At 40.2% G+C, this 17,890-nt stretch overlaps 1 protein-coding gene across 1 annotated transcript; it reads left to right on the forward strand.

The window, feature by feature from the left end:
* Positions 1–352: 352 nt before the first annotated feature.
* On the forward strand, positions 353–13,532 carry LOC102927169 (C-type lectin domain containing 6A). The gene is made up of 6 exons (XM_042274677.2): positions 353–546; positions 1,008–1,097; positions 2,341–2,442; positions 5,581–5,732; positions 9,765–9,880; positions 12,680–13,532. The coding sequence occupies exons 1-6, from the start codon at positions 522–524 to the stop codon at positions 12,822–12,824; spliced, it is 630 nt and encodes a 209-aa protein (XP_042130611.2). The 5' UTR covers positions 353–521; the 3' UTR covers positions 12,825–13,532.
* Positions 13,533–17,890: the final 4,358 nt, after the last annotated feature.

The raw sequence follows: 17,890 nt of genomic DNA on the forward strand, positions 1-17,890 counted from the left end.
TTCACATAGTCACGCCATGCCACATACAGCAGGAAACGGAAGGAGCAAGGGGCATTCTGGGAACAATCCTCCTGGGGCTTTGCCTAGTCAGGGTTCATTTATTCATCATAGTGTTGTTATTCAGTGAACCGAACTCCCCAAGCTTCATTGCTGACTGCAGCTCCTCTGACATGGCCACTGACCATGAAGGAGCACTTATTTAAATCAGGCTTATAGATAAATTTATTTTGAGGTGGGAGAAATTTCCACATTAGGAACTGAACAAATGATGAGCATATTCTTGTCAGAGTTTTCAGGAACAATTTTAGGCATGTTTCTCAATTTCCGCTTTCCCATGTCTTTAAATCATTGGAAACAGTTCAGACTGTGACTTCTTCTTTGTGTATCAAGTGTATGCCATCTCTGGGCCATTTAGCTCAGAGCGTGTAGAGGTTGACTCTGAGCTTTGGCCAGCTCTCTGAGTCGTATCTCTGTGAGACAGACATAAGAAGTCCTAGACCTTCTGAACATAGACTTAAACAATGGAGAGACAGTTCCAAAGTAGAGGTGAGCATTCCTGTCTCAGTTCCAGAGGAGACAGTGGAAGTTTGTGAAGTGATGAGTAGTCACCTGGGGTAAAGAGGCAGACAATGGGCAGGCTGAGGTGACAGAATGAACCAAGACAGCAAGAAACCTAATATAGAAAGGGGATGTAAACGACAGGACCTCAATGGAAGAAAGTGATACTTAAGAAAGTATAAGGACATGAGAATTGCAGGTGCCTGATGGTGAAAATTTTCTCTCTCTCTCTGTGTGTGTGTGTGTGTGTGTGTGTGTGTGTGTGTGTGTGTGTGTGTGTGTGTGTGTATGTGTGCGTGCGCGTGCCTCAGAGCTGACTTGGTCGTTTATTCTGGGGCTTTGACAGATTTTTCCTGATCTAGGTTTATAATTATTCTGAGCATTTTGTGGGGTTTTTCATCGCTCTAACCTTCGTCTTGAGGTGAGTGCATCTGCTTGCTATCTGACAGGGAAGGAAACCTGCTGGTCTCTGAGACTCTGGACAGTTGCTGTGATTTCCATCCTCCTCCTCAGCACCTGCTTCATTGCAAGCTGTGTGGGTAAGTTCTTCACTGAGGTGGTGTCTCTTTGGGGCACTTTCTTGTTTCTGTTCTGCAGAGACTCCCAGGGGCTGGATTTTCTCCCATTAACTGGTCAAACTTTACATGCAAAACCATGTTTTCCTTGATTTCTCTTCCTTATTTTTTTCTTTCCATCTTTTGACCACTGAGACTCCTAAGGTCCCTTCACCTGGCTTTGTTAGCACATGTTATTTACACCCATCATCCATGACAGTGCCTTCCAGCATTGGGCTCCCCAGCAATCACATTCTCTGGTCACAACATCTCTGTATTGAGAGTGCAACTCCAATGGATTTCATAATGTCAGCAGTTTAGTCTTTGATTCATATGGGATTTTTTTTCTCAATGTGAGTGGGGAAAACAGCCAAATTAGATGGTGAAGATTGAAGAAATAAAATATTTCTTTCCTGTTTCATTTGCACCCAAAGCCTAGTCTAGTCTAGTCTATTGTGTGAGAAGTTTTGATGACGTTCTTTGCAGTCTGCAATCTGCTTCTCTGTTTGCTGTGAAGATGACCCCAGCAGCTACTGCACGGTCCGGGAGGGAGTGGGAGTGCTCCATGTCTGCAGTCTGCTCTCGGACGAGGAGACAAGCATTCCATTCTCACCAAAGCAGGATCTGCTCTAATCGGCACCATCAAGTCAAGTCCAAGAGGCAGGCTGTGGTGGTTAAAGATAGTTATCTTATTAGTCAAGAAGAAACAGAGGTTCAGGACCCAAAGCACAAACTAGAAAGATAGAAACATTTGCTTAAAATATTGAAGAAAGTCTGTTTTGTTAACATTGTTTAGTGGACACACTCATGAACAAAGTGATAACTTTTAAAAATTAAATTTTGTTTATTGGAAATTTTGTACTTATATACTTATATAATGTATCTTGATCATATTCACCTCACTTTACAGTCTCTAGGTGTTTAAAGTATGTCTACCTGCTGAGGAATGGTTAGGATACGTTAACATACCCTGTGGTCTTGCCTCAAAGTTGTTCAAACAAAGGGGACCAGACATTGATAAACTCAGTTAACTACACAGGACTTGTGGCTGTTCCCTGATACAGGGACTTGTGATTAATTGATGCAGAAGATGGAATTTCTGTTCCAGAAAATAAAGCTGATGTTATAGTAGGGGGGGTAGAGCAGAGGTGCACCGGCCTGGTCCAGGTAGAGCACATGAGGCTCCAGGACCGACTATGTGGATACTCATCCCCTTCTCTCTTCACAGTGACTTACCAGTTTGCAGTGGACAAACCCAACACAAGACTGTCCGAACTTCATGCATACCATTCCAGTCTCACCTGCTTCAGTGAGGGGACGAGAGTGTCAGGTGAAGATCCACGATATTGAGAGAGAGAGAGAGAGAGAGAGAGAGAGAGAGAGAGAGAGAGAGAGAGAGAGAGAGAGAGAACTACTAGGGTTAGCTTAAGATTTATATCTTAGTGTGTGTGTGTGTGTGTGTGTGTGTGTGTGTGTGTGTGTGTGTGTGTGTGTGTGATGTTTCAACATGGATACTATTAAGATTTCTCTAAACTTAGATATTCAGTTCAGGTTCTGGATACATCCAGGAAACAATTCAATTCAATTCCCAGGCACCTTGATTTTTGGGAAACATCATTAACACACACACAGAGAGAGAGAGAGAGAGAGAGAGAGAGAGAGAGAGAGAGAGAGAGAGAGAGAGAGAGAGAGAGAGAGAGAGAGAGAGAGAGAGTTTTTCAGGTAAGCTTTGGAAGTTATTCATAACTATTCCCATGTGTTACATTCAATGTCTAAAATGCTTTATGATATTTAAGTTTCTTAGTTAATACTATCCATCCCCATTCCAAGCAGCTTCATTGCTAGGATAATTGTCTCAGGCTGAACCTACCCTTGTCCAAAACATACAAATAGCAAATTCATCCATGGAGAGTTGGGAGTCAAATTGAGTATCATATCTGCCTCACCTGTGTGTAATGATGGACGCTAAAGACAGTCATGTGCTTGTCTGTAGTTTTCCTTATGAACTCAATCTTTACACATAAAAGAAACACCATCTAGATAGATGTCAGGGTCCTGTCTCTAGAACTGTTTTACTCACCACACCACCTTAGTGGGGAAATCTGTGAGAAGTAGAGACAGAGCAAAAGCCTCTCATAGGTCTAGGAAGTGCTGGGATTTTCTCTTTTAGTTATTGGTTGGGATATGTTGTGTAGCGATGCAAAACTGTTGTCAGCTTGCCCTGGCCATGCTTTTCTTAGCATGTTGGGGTTCTTTGGGTCACATGACTGCTGAGCTGATTCGTTCCTGAGGAAAACAACTCCATGAGGATAATCTTTCTCCTACTTTTTGGAGACACTTATACAATAATAGCTCATATATCTGAGACAGCCCTTCACATATAGCCCAGGAAGGGCTGGACTCCTTAGCCAGCCCAAACTAGCTCATACTCACCATCCTCCTGGTTCTGCCTTCTGAGTGCAGGGATTGCAGATGTGCAGGACCACTCCAGGCTACAAGTGCAGTTCTAAGGAATGACTTCCTGGAAAGGAGAAATGGGCACTTTGCCTTTAGAAGGCTCTGAAATGAGGCAGAAGTGGGTTTTAATGAAAAACTTCATATCCATCCATAAACACATCCCCTAAGCACATCTACCTTAAAATTGTGGCCAAGCAGGCTGTTTGGTATAATCCATTCTATTTGTAGATAAGTTTATGTGATGGAACTATTTTATATAATACCATATCAGAAAATAAAGCAGACATTTTGACAATGCTCTTTTGAATTAATACTTTCAGCAGAAATGTTTTTATTTTTCATTCATGGTGCTGCGTGCCTGTAATCCCAGCACTTGGGAGGCAGAGGCAGGGAACTTTCTATAGTTCTGAATTCAGTCTGGTCTACCCAGAGATTTCCAGGGCTACATAGTGAGATTCTGTCTCAAAATAATTACCTGGGTGGAGTAGCCTGAGCTGGTAACTGTGGTCTCTTAAGAGTTTGTAGAAAATCCATTCAGGCCCTTCTGGCTTTTGAAATCTTCATTGAGAAGTCAGGTGTTATTCTAATAGGTCTGCCTTTATATATTACTTTGTATTTTCCCCCTGAGCTTTTAATATTCTTTCTTTGTTCCATATGTTTAGTGTTTTGATTACTATGTATTGTGGGGAGTATTTTTTCTGATCCAGTCTGTTTGGTGTTCTGCTTCTTGTATCTTACCAGGCAGGTCCTTCTTTAGGTTGGAGACATTTTCTTCTGTGATTTTTGCTAAAAATATTTTCTGTGCCTTTGACCAGGGTTTCTTTTACATAGGATTCTAGATTTCCAGATTTCCTAGATGTTTTGTGCCTGGATTTTTTTTTTTTTTTTTTTAGATTTAATGTTTTCTTTGACTGCCATGTCCATTTTTTCTACCTCATCTTCAGTGTCTGAGATTCTCTCCTTCATGTGCTCTGATGTTGAGGCTTATTTCTGAGGTTTTGTTTGACTTCCTGAATTGCAAATTTCCAGTTGTATCTCTGGGCTTTACTTAGTAATTCTATTACTACTTTAATGTCGTGTATTGTTTTTGTTATTTTATTCCACCGTGTGTGTTTTCACAGACTTTGAACTCAATGGTAGATTTTTTTCTCATATTGCTTTATTTGGGCATTTAAAAATCTTATTGGTCTTTTGCTTGTATATTATGGCTTCCAATTTTGTGTTTTTTATGGGATTTCTCTCTGTGTCAGTTGTGTCTGTCTGTCTGTCTCTCTCTCTCTCTCTCTCTCTCTCTCTCTCTCTCCCTCTCTCTCTCTCTCTGTGTGTGTGTGTGTGTGTGTGTGTGTGTGTGTGTGTGTGTGTATCTTGCACTTTTCTTCTATTTTCAATTCTGTCCTTTAAGGAAAAAATTGCATGTTTATTTTCTAAAGAATGAGAGAAGGAAGGTGTGGAGTTGGGTAGGTAGGGAGGTTCTGGGAAGAGATGGGGAGAAGAAACCATGATCAGAATATATTGTGTGAAAAATTATTTTCAGTTAAAAAATGCAAGTACAGAATAAAATTAGCTCATAAAGACTACAAAAATGTCCACTTTGGCCACAGTTAAATAATTGGAAAATACATCTTATCTTCTCCAGTTCATTCCTACTCAGTGAGTGCTGAGAAGTTTGGATGCTTGAGTTGGAGCATCAGCTTATACTCTGCTTTCTTAATAATTAATAAATGATAGTTAAGGTTCTTCAATGTTTGATACTTGGTAAAAAAAATTAATAAGAAGTAACATTTGTGAAACAATTTTCCTGAGTTAAGTACTGTTTAAAATGCTTTAGAGATATTATGTGATTAAACAACCCATGAGGTCAGCGCTGCCCAAAGAACAGTAAATGCTATAATTATAATGAGAAAGCAATTCTGGCTAGCAGCCTCAGATCCTTGGAGTTGTATAGAACATGTCTCCTTAATCTTATTTGTCTCACCTTGTGGTCACAATTCTCATTCTATTCGTGTCACAGAAAAAATGTGGGGATGTTGCCCAAGTCACTGGAAGTCCTTTGGCTCCAGCTGCTACCTCATTTCTACCAATGAGAACATCTGGAGCATCAGTGAGCAGAAATGCATTGAGATGGGGGCTCATTTGGTGGTGATCAACACTGAAGCCGAGCAGGTAGCTCTTTCTTATTTTTCAAGCCTTTTAATTGTAGGAAGATGTAGTCAAATTTACTAAACTTGATCATTTTTAATTTATCATTAATTAACTAATTAATTAATTTTCCCAGCCTGACTATAGTTTCCCCTCCCTTCGTCCTCTCCTCCCAGCCCCTCCCTACCATCTTCCCTCTTCACCCCCATCTACCCCTTCTCTTTTCTCTTCAGAAAAGGACAGGCCTCCCATGTATATCAGCCAACCATGGCAATCAAGTTGCAGTAAGACTAGGCACACCCTCTCCTATTAAGGCTGGACAAGGCAATCCAGCAGGAGGAAAGGGTCCCAAAAGCAGGTAACAGAGCTAGAGACAGCCTGCTGCCACTGTTAGGAGTTGCACAAGAAGACCAAGCTACACAACTGTAGCACATGTGCAGAGGGAATGGTTAGTAGTGATTAGTATGTTCACTCCATTGTAGAAAATCCCCTAGATCTTCTTTGCCTTGCAAGATTAGAAGTCCTTGAACAAAGACTGTTCACTTCCCAATCCATAAGACTCTGGCAATCACTCCTCTACTTCCTGTTTTTATGCTTTTGATTATTTTAGATTCTTTATGTTAGTGTATTATTTTTGTGTACACCTGTATGTGTGTGTGTGTGTGTGTGTGTGTGTGTGTGTGTGTTTGTCTAGCTTATTTCATTTGACATGGTATCCCCAAGGTTCATCCATATTGTAATATATGACAGAATTTTCTTCCATTTTAAGTCTGAATATTCCATTATACATATATTTTCTTTCTTTGTTTTATATGGTTTTTCCCTGGGTATCTTAAGGTGTAACTGACAGAAAAAAATGAATGTATTTCCAGTGTACAATGTGATTACTTGTCATATGTGTGCATTGTGAATGAACTGCTCAAACCCATTACATGTGGGTATGTATGTGTGTGGTGAGAACACTTAAAATACCACTTTCCCTCCACTCATTGAGTGATTCTCATATAGATTGTTCTCACTCTGTGGCTGTGGTTCTCATATAGATTGTTCCCACTCCATGGCTGTGGCTCTCATATAGATTGTTCCCACTCCATGGCTGTGGCTCTCATATAGATTGTTCCCACTCCATGGCTGTGGCTCTCATATAGATTGTTCCCACTCCATGACTGTTATGAATAGTGCAATGAATGTAGCTGTATAATATCTCCTTTAGATCCTGATTTTTTAAAGATTCTTTATTATTTCACAATTTCATTCATATATAATGTTCTTTGATCAAAATGAACATCATCGTTTTCTCTTATTCCCTTCCTCTCTCACTGCACCCCCTCTTCCTTACAAATTTTCCTATCTTATTTTTGTGGGTGAGACTCATATTTCTATAGCATTGCCTGCATGAGCCTGAGTGTGCAGCCACCTCTGAGAAATATGACTCCTTTTATACCAACAACTGTAAACTGCCCATAGCTCCTCAGGGAGGGATAGGGTCTTACTAGCCCTTCCCACACCAATGGTGGAATGTTGATGGTCCCAGTCTTGTGTGTATGTTTCTTGGGTAGCCACTGCTATTGTGAGTTTCAGCTCTCATATTCTTTTCTCTGTCATGTTCACTGAGCTTGGGGTGTTGTGATGTAGCTGTCCCATTGAAGAGCACTGATCATCACCCACTGTAAAGAGGAGATTTTCTGAAGCCTCTGTGGCCTTCCTGATTACTATCTTACAAGGAGGAACCTCAGACAAAACACTAGGATTTTTGTTTAATAACTTACAGAGCAGCTATGCCCATGGAGGTTAACTCCCTTCAAACTCCATTTTAAAATTGTATTTTTAATTGGCTTACACAACAGCAGGTTTCCACATGACTTTTTCACCCATGCTTGGTTTTGTTAGCCCTCCCCCTCTATGCATCTCCCTCATCGCCCACCACACTCTCACTCAAACCTTTAAGTTCCAGTATTTATCTACTTTCACACTCCCTTACTTCTGCTATTCCTCCTCCTTGAAGACATTCCCTCCCTTTCCCATCAATGGTCCCTTTCTAGTTTCCTGGACACTGCAGATATTCTAAATTAAATACACAAATCTAAAAGCTCCAAGATAAGATCTCCATAGAGATAGAACATTTGGTTTACCTATATTGCCTCAGTAATTTTTCCCACTCCATTAATTTACCTGCAAATTTTACAGTTTCATTTTCTTTACAATTCCATAATGTATATGTATCATATTTTTATTATCCACTTTCAGTTGATGGACATCTAGACCAATCCCATTTTCTAGCTACTGTGCATAGAGCAGCAATGAACATGGATGAGTAAACACCTCTGTAATAGAGTCCTCTGGGTATGTGCCCAAGAGTAATATAGTTGAGTCACATGGCATTTGTAGTTTCAATGTTTTGAGAAACCTCCACACTCCTCTCCATAGTGGCTGCACCAGTTTATACTTACACCACCGAAAATAAGTATTTCTCTTTCCCCATATCCTTGTCAGTATTTATTGTCATTTGTTTTCTTGATTACAGCTGCTCTGATTGGGGTGATTCTGAATCCCAAACTAGTTTTAATTTGCATTTCCCTGATGACTAGTGAAGCTGAACGCTTTTAATCTGTTAATTTTGTACACGAGTACACTGTATTTGTAGCATTTCTAACCTTTCCTGTTCCTGATTCCTTCTGTTAAACATCTTTTAATGTTTCTGTTGGCCATTTGTATATTTTTTTGGGAAAATGTCAGCTCAATATCCCCCCCACACACACACACACTTTTCAATTTCTTCCACTTTTGTTGGTTTATAGGTATTCTTTATTTATTTTGGATATTAGTCCCTTATCAGGTATATGGCTTGCAAATGTCTTCTCCAGTACCATTGGTTGCTTCTTTATTTGCTGATTTTTTTCTTTGTTGTGAAAAAGCTTTTTGGTTTGATGTATTCCTTTGTCTATTTTTGTTTTGTTACCTGTTCTTTTTGGTATCATGTCCCAGAATACATTGCTAATTCCAACGCAATGAGGCTGTTACCTTGGGTTTTCTTCCAAGAGTTTACAGTTTTGCACCATTCATTAAGGTCTTTGAAGCACTTTGAATTGACTTTTGTCTGAAGTATGAGGAAAGGGACTAGCTCCATTCTTTCCCCACAACATTCATTCCCAGCATATTTGTCAAATAGTCTGTCCTTTTCCCATCATGTGATCTTGGTACTTGGCCAGAGAGCATTTGACTACACATAGGAGTTTACTTACACACTCCAGGAAAAAGGAATCTCTCCACTCACTTGTGTGTTCTTTGATTTCCTCAGTCAATGTCTTCTAGTTTTCAGAATACATTGTTTTGCTTCCTGAGTAAGTTGGCTGTCCTCTAGGTTAAGCTTATTCTTAGATTTTTTTGATGCTTTTGGAAAGAGTTATTCTCTCACTTGCTTTTCAGATTGTTTGTTGTTGTTGTTGTTGTTGTTGTTGTTAGTGTGAAGAAATGGTGTTAATTTTTGTATGTTGATTTTGTATCCTGTAACTTTGCTGAATTTGCTAAAGACTCAAGAAAACCATTGATGTATCTCTAGAGTTCAAAGGCCTGAGAACCAGAGGCATCAGAAGGCTATTTCTACCTGAGCAGACAGTCAGGAAGCAAAGTAAGAGGAGCTCCTCTTAACGTTGCCTTGTGTTCTATTCAGGCTGTCAAATGTTTGGATAATGCCCACCCACTCAGCAAGCTAGCTTACTGAGATCACAGATCCCATGGAAACACATCACAAATAGACTCAGAGATGACATTTTAATCTGGGTGTCCCTTGGCCTTGCTAGGTAGAGACATAGAATCTAATGTCATTTTAAAAGAGATTAAAATATAAAAATAATCTCATGAAATTAGGGATGATCCTTTTAACTGGTGAAGAATGAGTGATGAGGGTTCCTGGGCCAGGACCTTCTGGCCTTGCAACAGTGTTGGCATTTCGGGTTCCTGTGCTATTGTTTCAAATGGCCATCCTTTCACTTGTGTTTGCTTCTATTTCATATGGCTGAGACATTCCCAGTCATTAACTCCCTTTCATCCATACAGAATTTCATCACCCAACAGCTGAATAGGTCACTTGCTTACTTCCTGGGGCTTTCTGACCCACAAGGTAATAACAAATGGCAATGGATCGATAATACTCCTTTCAGTCAAAACGTCAGGTGAGTGAAGTCCTAGGTTAATGAACCATTGGAACTATTTACATTGAAAATTGAGGGAAATTTTGCTAGCAGTGACTATGAATATTAATGATTATAACAGATTAAGTTCTCACTAAATGCATGAATAATCTAAAGTTTCATGAAACTTCTCTTTTAGAAACCTGCTTTATATATGAATATTGAATAATAACTTCAAGATCAATCGACCAATAAAATGAGAAACTGCATTTAACCAATGTCTACCTAAAGATGATGTTCTCAGCCATTAGATTTTTTTCTGCCTTTAAACACAAGTAGAAACTTAAATTAATTTATTGCTCTCTAGTAAATAAAATTTAAAATAACTGGATCAGAATCATGACAAATATATCAGAATAATTTCATAATACTTTTTGTTATTTTTAAATGAATTTATTGATATATTACCTTATTTTATCCTCATGCAATCTTGTGAGTTATTTTGAAACTTTTACTAAATTTGTTTCTATTTTTTATGATTTCCATTTTTATACATAAAAAATTTAAAATCAAAGGACATTAACTTTCTTGATCAGGGTCAAAGTGAATTAGAAGTATTAAATAAGTATTTTATTTATTTCTTTTTTTCCTCTTATTAAACAAGATTTTTTTCTCACACAATATAATCTGATTATAGCTTCCCCTCCCTCTACTCCTCCAAGTTCCTCCACACATCCTCTCCCATCTGTGTCTACTCCCTTTCTGTCTCTCATTAGAAAAGAACAGGTTTCTAGGAGATAACAATCAAACATAACTAACGGTGGCTTAGAGTCCAGCTCTGCAAGGCCACCTCTGGGGTTCAGGTCAGAAGCCACAGCAAAGTGAAAGGAAGGTGGATCTTTCTACTCTGAGGGAATAACTCACACCTGTGCTCTTCCGGTCCTGTCACTTTACTGTTCTGCCTCAGTTCTAACTCTCTTGTTCTAACTGTCTAGAATTTCTTAGCTCTAATTCTCTGTCCCAATCCTAATTCCTATTCCAATTCTCTCTAGCTTCTTGTTCATCTAGCTTAAATGCACTTTTTCAGGAGGCCTGAAGCAATTACAAAGGTTACATCCCATTGGGTAAATGATAAGGGCAGAGCCATTTACCATGGCAACACAAAGTTTCAAGGTTTCAGGAGAATGACTGTGATAAGAGCCCAGTGGCACAGTGCCAGGTTAGATAAGCTTGAGGCATAGGTCCTTTATCAGCCAGACTTGGCAAGTGCAGACTTGGCATGTTTTTCTTAGGTGCTTTGTGTTGATAACCTTGGACCCTGTGCATCTGTAAAGTTTTGAGCTTATGATCTGTTTACAAAAGATTTTAGTTTATTTTGAACTTGCTCTGAGGTAAAAAATGAGCCACTTGTGTGCAGTTTGTCCTAGACTGAGGAGAAACTGCTGTTTTCCTGCACCAGTCTAAGTAAGGAACAAAGCAGGCTTTTAAGTGTCCACAGTTTTCATGGTACAGTAGATCTAGTTATGAAGCATATCCTAGTTGTCTTCCATATGTCAAAACCATACTACCCCATGAGAAGTCATCTTCCTGACCATCCATGGATATATGTGCCCAATAGATGGAATATATACATGAGATAAACACACCAGCAGTGGGAAAACACCCATAGCTGTTCTTAGGGAAGAAATGAAATGGCATATTAGAGAAATTACAGACAGGAGCAACTGTTTATTTATAGTCAGTAACTCCATGGCCTTGCTAGGTACAGCTTTCCATCAAGAGAGTCTGGTGGGTCAACCTGCTGAACACTACTTGTCACCTGCTGTATACTCCCATGGTCTCTTGCTACCAGCAGCTCTCAGTACATATCAAAATAAAATATAATAAGATAAAATGAAACCATCACATTGAAGTTGGACAATCCAAGCCAACAGGAAAATAAAAGAACTCCAATAGAAGGCACAAGAATCAGAGACCTACTCCTTTACAGAGTTATAAATAAATCGCAGAAAAGTACTAGACTGAAAGCTATAGTGTACATGCAGAGGACTTAGGGTAGACCCATGCAGGCCCTGTGCATGCTGCTTCAGAACTCTGTGAGTTCACATGAGTCTTGCTCATGTTGATTTAGAGAGCTTTGTTCTCCTGGTGTCCTTCTTCCCCTCTGTCTCCCCAATTCCTTCTGCCTTCTCTTTCATATTGGCTTCACTGAGCTCTGAGGGGAGGGATTTGATGGAGACACATCTTGTTTAGAGCTGTGTGGTCCAAGGTCTCTCTCTGTGTAATGTCTTGCTGTGGGATTCTGTATCTGTTCTCATCTGAAGCCTTTCTGATGATGGCTGAGTAAAGCCCCAATCTATGAGTACAGTAGGATATCATTAGGAGTCATTTTATTGTTACATATTTTTAAGACCACTAGTATTTGGTTTTTACCCTAGTTAAAAAATTATTTTAATTCAAAAAGTAAGGCCCATCCCCTACTTCTAACCCCTCCTATAGTCTTAAAAGGAGGCAGATAACTCACATTCAGAGTTAGGAGGCAGCCTTTATAAAGCCAAAGAAAGAACAACTTTTACTAACTTGTATCCTGATGAGAGATTTGTGAAGAAGAGAAAGGAAATTTTGGATTGCAGGGGAAAGGTCAAAGTTTACCACATTGGGGGAAAATATACATAAAGCTGCCCATATTTGGCATTTTAGAAGTGGGTTGCATGAGAAAGGGGAGAAAATGCTGGAATCTTCTCTCATCCTCAGCTCTGTTCCATTCAACCTTAAATGCCATCTTTCAAGCAACTGCTATGCACTCATGGAGTAGTTATTTCTGTCTTTTGTTTCCTACAGGTTCTGGCACCCCCGTGAGCCCAATTTGCCTGAAGAACGATGCGCTTCAATAGTTTTCTGGCATCCTCTGAATTGGGGCTGGAATGATGTCTTCTGTGATAGTAAATATAATTCAATATGTGAAATGAAGAAGACTTACCTATGAGTGGCATTTTATTCATTCATACCCTGGAAGCCTTTTGGCATGTGCACATGACCATAGCCATTCTCTTTCTAGATCTTCCTTTTCACTGATGACAGAATGTGTCCTTCCTCTCTGTGATGGTTAGACTCTTGTCAACTGGACCCAAATAGAGTCACCTGGGAAGAGGGATCCCCAGCTAAGGAATTACCTCCATCAAACTGACTTGTCATCATGTCCGTGGGGCATTTCCTGGATTAATGATTGTTGTAAGAGGGTCCAGTGGGTACTGGATACATGGTCATGGGTTGTGTAAGAAAGCAAGCTGAGAAAGGCATGGTGAGCAAGCCAGTAAGCATCCTCCCTCCATCTCTGCCCCAGGTTCCTGCCCTAGGTTCTTGCTCTGGCTTCTTTCTATGATGAACTGTTGTTACTTTGCTGTGGGATGGTCTGCATGTCAAATTGCTCTGATTGGTCAATAAATAAAACACTGAATGGCCAGTGGCCAGGCAGGAAGTAGGTGGGACAAGGAGAGAGGAGAATTCTGGGAAGCGGAAGGCTGAGGCACAGAGACACTGCCAGCCGCCACCATGACAAGAAGCATGTGGAGACACTGGTAAGCCACAAGCCACGTGGCAAGGTATAGATTTATGGAAATGGATTAATCTAAGCTATAAGGACAGTTAGCAAGAAGCCTGCCACGGCCATACAGTTTGTAAGCAATATAAGTCTCTGTGTTTACTTGGTTGGGTCTGAGCAGCTGTGGGACTGGCGGGTGACAAAGATTTGTCCTGACTGTGGGCAAGGCAGGAAAACTCTAGCTACATTACTTGAAAATATAAGATAAAACAAACCATTTCCTCCAAGTTGTTCTGGTCAGTGTTGTTGTTATTGGTTTTTGTTTTTCATAACAACAGAGAAGCAAAATAGGATTACCCCCTTGTCCTGTTCTTTCATTTACGATTCATGGTTTTTCTCTCTTCTTCATACTTCCTCAAACATTCCTCTTCCCAGATTGTACTCTTTGGGCTGTTAGATTTACAATACAGTATTGTTTGAAATCCACTTCATCTTCAGAATGTCATAGAAAAGTCCCCTGGTGAAGGTTGTCACTATGGCTAGAACCACAACCATCCAGGGATCTGACAAGAGCTCAAATCTGCTTTCTCCATGGCTTTACTCTCATGGCTGGCGTCTTGGTACTGATTATTGCCAGTCAGCCCCTCACATAGGGAAGTCTCCAAAAGGTGACCAGCATGTGCTCAAGCGTGGGAGCCACCTTCCCCTTGAGAAAGTGATGCAAAAAAAAAAAAAAATCAAAAGCTGCAGTTTTTAATGAGGCAGTTTCAGTACTTACACACAACTGAATAAGATAATACACCAAAGTGTGAATAATGGAAAGAGAGAATCATTTGGGGACCCTTTTGGAGCCTGGTCATCTCCTCCCCCCACCCCCCCACCCCCCCCACCCCCCCACCCCCCCCACCCCCCCACCCCCTCACCCCGCTTAAAAATCAAAACAGGTATAACAAGAAGTGTGGTGGTATTGTTTTCTCCAGAATATTGTGCACCCTAATAAACTTATCTGGGGTCAGATAACAGAACAACCACTAGATACAGAGGCCAGAAAATGGTGGCACACACACCTTTAATCCTAGCAATCCAGAGGCAGAAATACATCTGAATCTCTATGAGTTCAAGGCCACATTGGAAACAGCCAGCCATGGTGACACACACCTTTAATCCCAGAAAGTGAGCCTTTAATCCCAGGGAGTGATGGCAGAAAGCAGAAAGGTATATAAGGCTTGAAGACCAGAAACTAGAAGCTTTTAGCCTGGTTAAGCTTTCAGGCTTTCGAGAAGCAGTTCAGCTGAGATCCATTTGGATAAGGACTCAAAGGCTTCCAGTCTGAAGAAACAGGATCAGCTGAGGAATTGGCAAGGTGAGGTGACCGTGGCATGTTCTGCTTCTCTGATCTTTCAGCGTTCACCCCAATACCTGGCTCCAGATTTGTTTTTATTAATAAGACCATTTAAGAGTCATGCTACAAAAAGGAATAGAATTTAAAGTTCTTTGCTACAACAATGGACTTCAATTTATCAAAATATGAGGAGAAAGTATTTCAAACACTTATCAATAACACAGTATTAGTACAAAGGATACATAAACAACTGTCAAAATGAATTAGAAAAAGACAAAATGAATAAAATATTTGAACAAACAAACCATAGAGGTATTAATGCATACATTCAGTGCTGGTGGTCATGTCAGAGGATCAGCAGATGGCAACTGACTTCAGGGGATCGGCCCACCAGGAAACAAAACCGTGAGGGGTGAATTCAGATAGGCAAGGCCCCGAGAGCCTCAGCCGCAGAATATTTCTTGCAACTGCTGTGCTTTTGCATGTTTTCTGCTGCCATTTTTCTCTGGTATCTGGCACGGTGTGAATGGGCATGGGGAGATCCCCACTGCCCTTAATGCAGTATGATCATCTTTTGCAAATATCCTGTTCTACTGGACATTTTTACCTGTGGATTATTATGAAGATGATTTCCCCTAAGCTGTTCTGTTTAACTGAAGCAATGATATTATACAATGATAGTTTTAGTTTAAATAGCATTTTGATGATTGAGGGTTTTTAATAAACATAGTAAGGGATTATGATAGAGGTCAGTTTAGTGGAAAAATTAACATGGATAAAGATAGGGTATAATGTTGCCCTTGCCTGTGATAAAGCAGAGGCTGCAGAGAATAAAAAATAAAACAAGGGAGTTTTACTCAGCTAGAACACATGAGTTTCTTTTGAGGAGCTTGTAGCTGAAGTTTTCCCCAGTTCTGCCTGGCTCACAGTTGGGACAAATCTCTCTCACCTGCCAGTCCCACAGCTGCTCAGACCCAACCAAGTAAACCCCCAGAGACTTATATTGCTTACAAACTGTATGGCCATGGCAGGGTTCTTGCTAACTGTTCTTATATCTTAAATTAACCTATATCTATTAGTCATAAGTTGCCGCGTGGCTCGTGGCTTACCGGTACCTTACATCTCACTTGTCATGGTGGCAGCTGGCAGCGTCTCCCTGCCTCAGCCTTCCACTTCCCAGACTTCTCCTCTCTGCTTGTTCCACCTATACTTCCTGCCTGGCTACTGGCCAATCAGCATTTTATTTACACAGAGTGATATCCATGACCCGCTGTCTCTTGTCTGTTTTTTGATCCACAGCCCCTCACTCTGACGTGGTGAACGGGTGGTGTTAGCGCAGGCGTTATCACTACAGGAGCTGTATAGACTGTGGCTTCGGTTAATGATTAAGAAAAACAATTGCATCCCAGTAGCCCAGCTAGCTTAAATTCTTTTAATCTTAATGTTGAGAGATGTGTTCACAGGTTTCAGAGTGTACCATAACTGAAACAAAGCTTTGAAAATAACTTAAGGTTAGACTAAGATGTTTTTGTCAAATGGCTTTGAGGTACAAAATCCAAGAAGACAATCTAAAGTTCACAAGGACACATAGCTGAGTGAAAGATTCATTAAGGTCAAGGATCAAAAACAAAACAGCCAATTATTATTCGTTGAAGCACCTTTCTTGCTAGGATTGGTTGGTGATCAAAGATGATAATTAATTCCTTGTACCCATTTCTGCCTTCAATTTTCTGATACAAAAAATGTTGATGAGAGGGTATGTACCCTAAAGATTTAAAGTAGAGCTGACTGATTCTTTTTCATATATAAAAGTTTATGTTTGTGATTCTTTTAAGATTCCTTATAAGATTATCTTTCAAGATAAGTAATAAGGTGATTGGTTCTTTCTTTGTTACCAGAAGATGCAGCCTGCCAGTAAAAGAACTGGCTAAGAAAAAAATCCTGCTTGCTCACACTCTGTTAATCTATAACAAGTTACTTAGATGTGAATGCATGTGGGTTCTTGGGATGACTTTGTTAAATCGTGTAAGGGAGATGGAAAACATTTTTAACCTGTATTTATTGTAATCATTCACTTGAAAAATAGAATGTAATACTGTGATTTTTATGTTGCTTGAAAGATTCTCCTGGGGTATATAAGCTATAAGGGAAAAAATAAAGTGAGTTAGAAGGAAAACATCAAGAATGAGAGATGGAAAACCCCAGGAAAGATGCAGAGGAAAAATAAGAAGAGTAAAGAAAAAGCCAGAAGGAAATGATCACGAGAATGTGTGTTTCTTTTCCTTTACTCCCTCAGATAAAAAGTCTTAGTTCACCGACTCCATGGATCCCCATCGAGCCCTGCGATGCTGGAGGCTGGCCTCCATGGCAGCAGTAATTCAGCAGACATTATTTTATAGAAATGTTCAGTTTCACTCGTAATTTGAGAGCTGCACATCAACATTAGAATACACCACACGTATTTTGTATGCTTCTTTGTTGGTGTGCATATGTATATGTAAATGTTCATGTGTGTGTACATGTATGTATGGAGGCCACAGGCAGGTGTTGGGTGATTTCTTTAGTTTTTCCCACATTGTTTTTTGAGATAAGGTGAGCCCCGAGCTCACTGGTTTGACTAGTCTGGCTGGACAGCAAGCTGCAGAGGTTCTCCTGGCTCCATCTCCCTAGTGCTGGACTTTTCAGCAAGTGCCGTGTGCTTGGCTCTTGGTTTTTACATGAGGGCTGGGAATCTGAACTTCGGTCCTTGCACTTGTACAGCCAGCACTTTATCAGTTGAGCCATCTCACCTGCTTTTATATACACATCTTTTTGTTTCTTTTCTTCTTTCAGATGGGGGTCTCTCTATGCAGACCAGGTTGGCCTCAAACTCACAGAGATCCTCCTGCCTCAACCTCCAGAGTTCTGGGATCACAGGTGTGTGCCCCCCATACCTGGCTACAAATGCATCTTAATGGCAAAACTGGAGACAGGTTAATGCCAACTGTTGGGGGAAATGTAGGTCAATGCAATACATTAAATATATATTGCTACTTTGAACTAGCTTTGGTACATCTGCTTAGGGAAGTTTATGAATGGACATTTTCTTATATAAATATCACCCAACTCCAGGCTTATGATGTATACATACTAAAAGGTAAAGGTGTCACTTGGGGAAATTTTTAGGGAG

Source organism: Peromyscus maniculatus, chromosome 3 (genome assembly GCF_049852395.1).
Source record: "Peromyscus maniculatus bairdii isolate BWxNUB_F1_BW_parent chromosome 3, HU_Pman_BW_mat_3.1, whole genome shotgun sequence".
NCBI classification, from domain to species: Eukaryota; Metazoa; Chordata; class Mammalia; order Rodentia; family Cricetidae; genus Peromyscus; species Peromyscus maniculatus.

Coding starts and splice junctions, on each gene's coding strand:
- LOC102927169 (XM_042274677.2), top strand. CDS start 522: ATGGAGAGACAGTTCCAAAGTAGAG. Junction 5,733..9,764: donor TCAACACTGAAGCCGAGCAG/GTAGCTCTTTCT, acceptor TCATCCATACAG/AATTTCATCACCCAACAGCT. Junction 9,881..12,679: donor CCTTTCAGTCAAAACGTCAG/GTGAGTGAAGTC, acceptor TGTTTCCTACAG/GTTCTGGCACCCCCGTGAGC.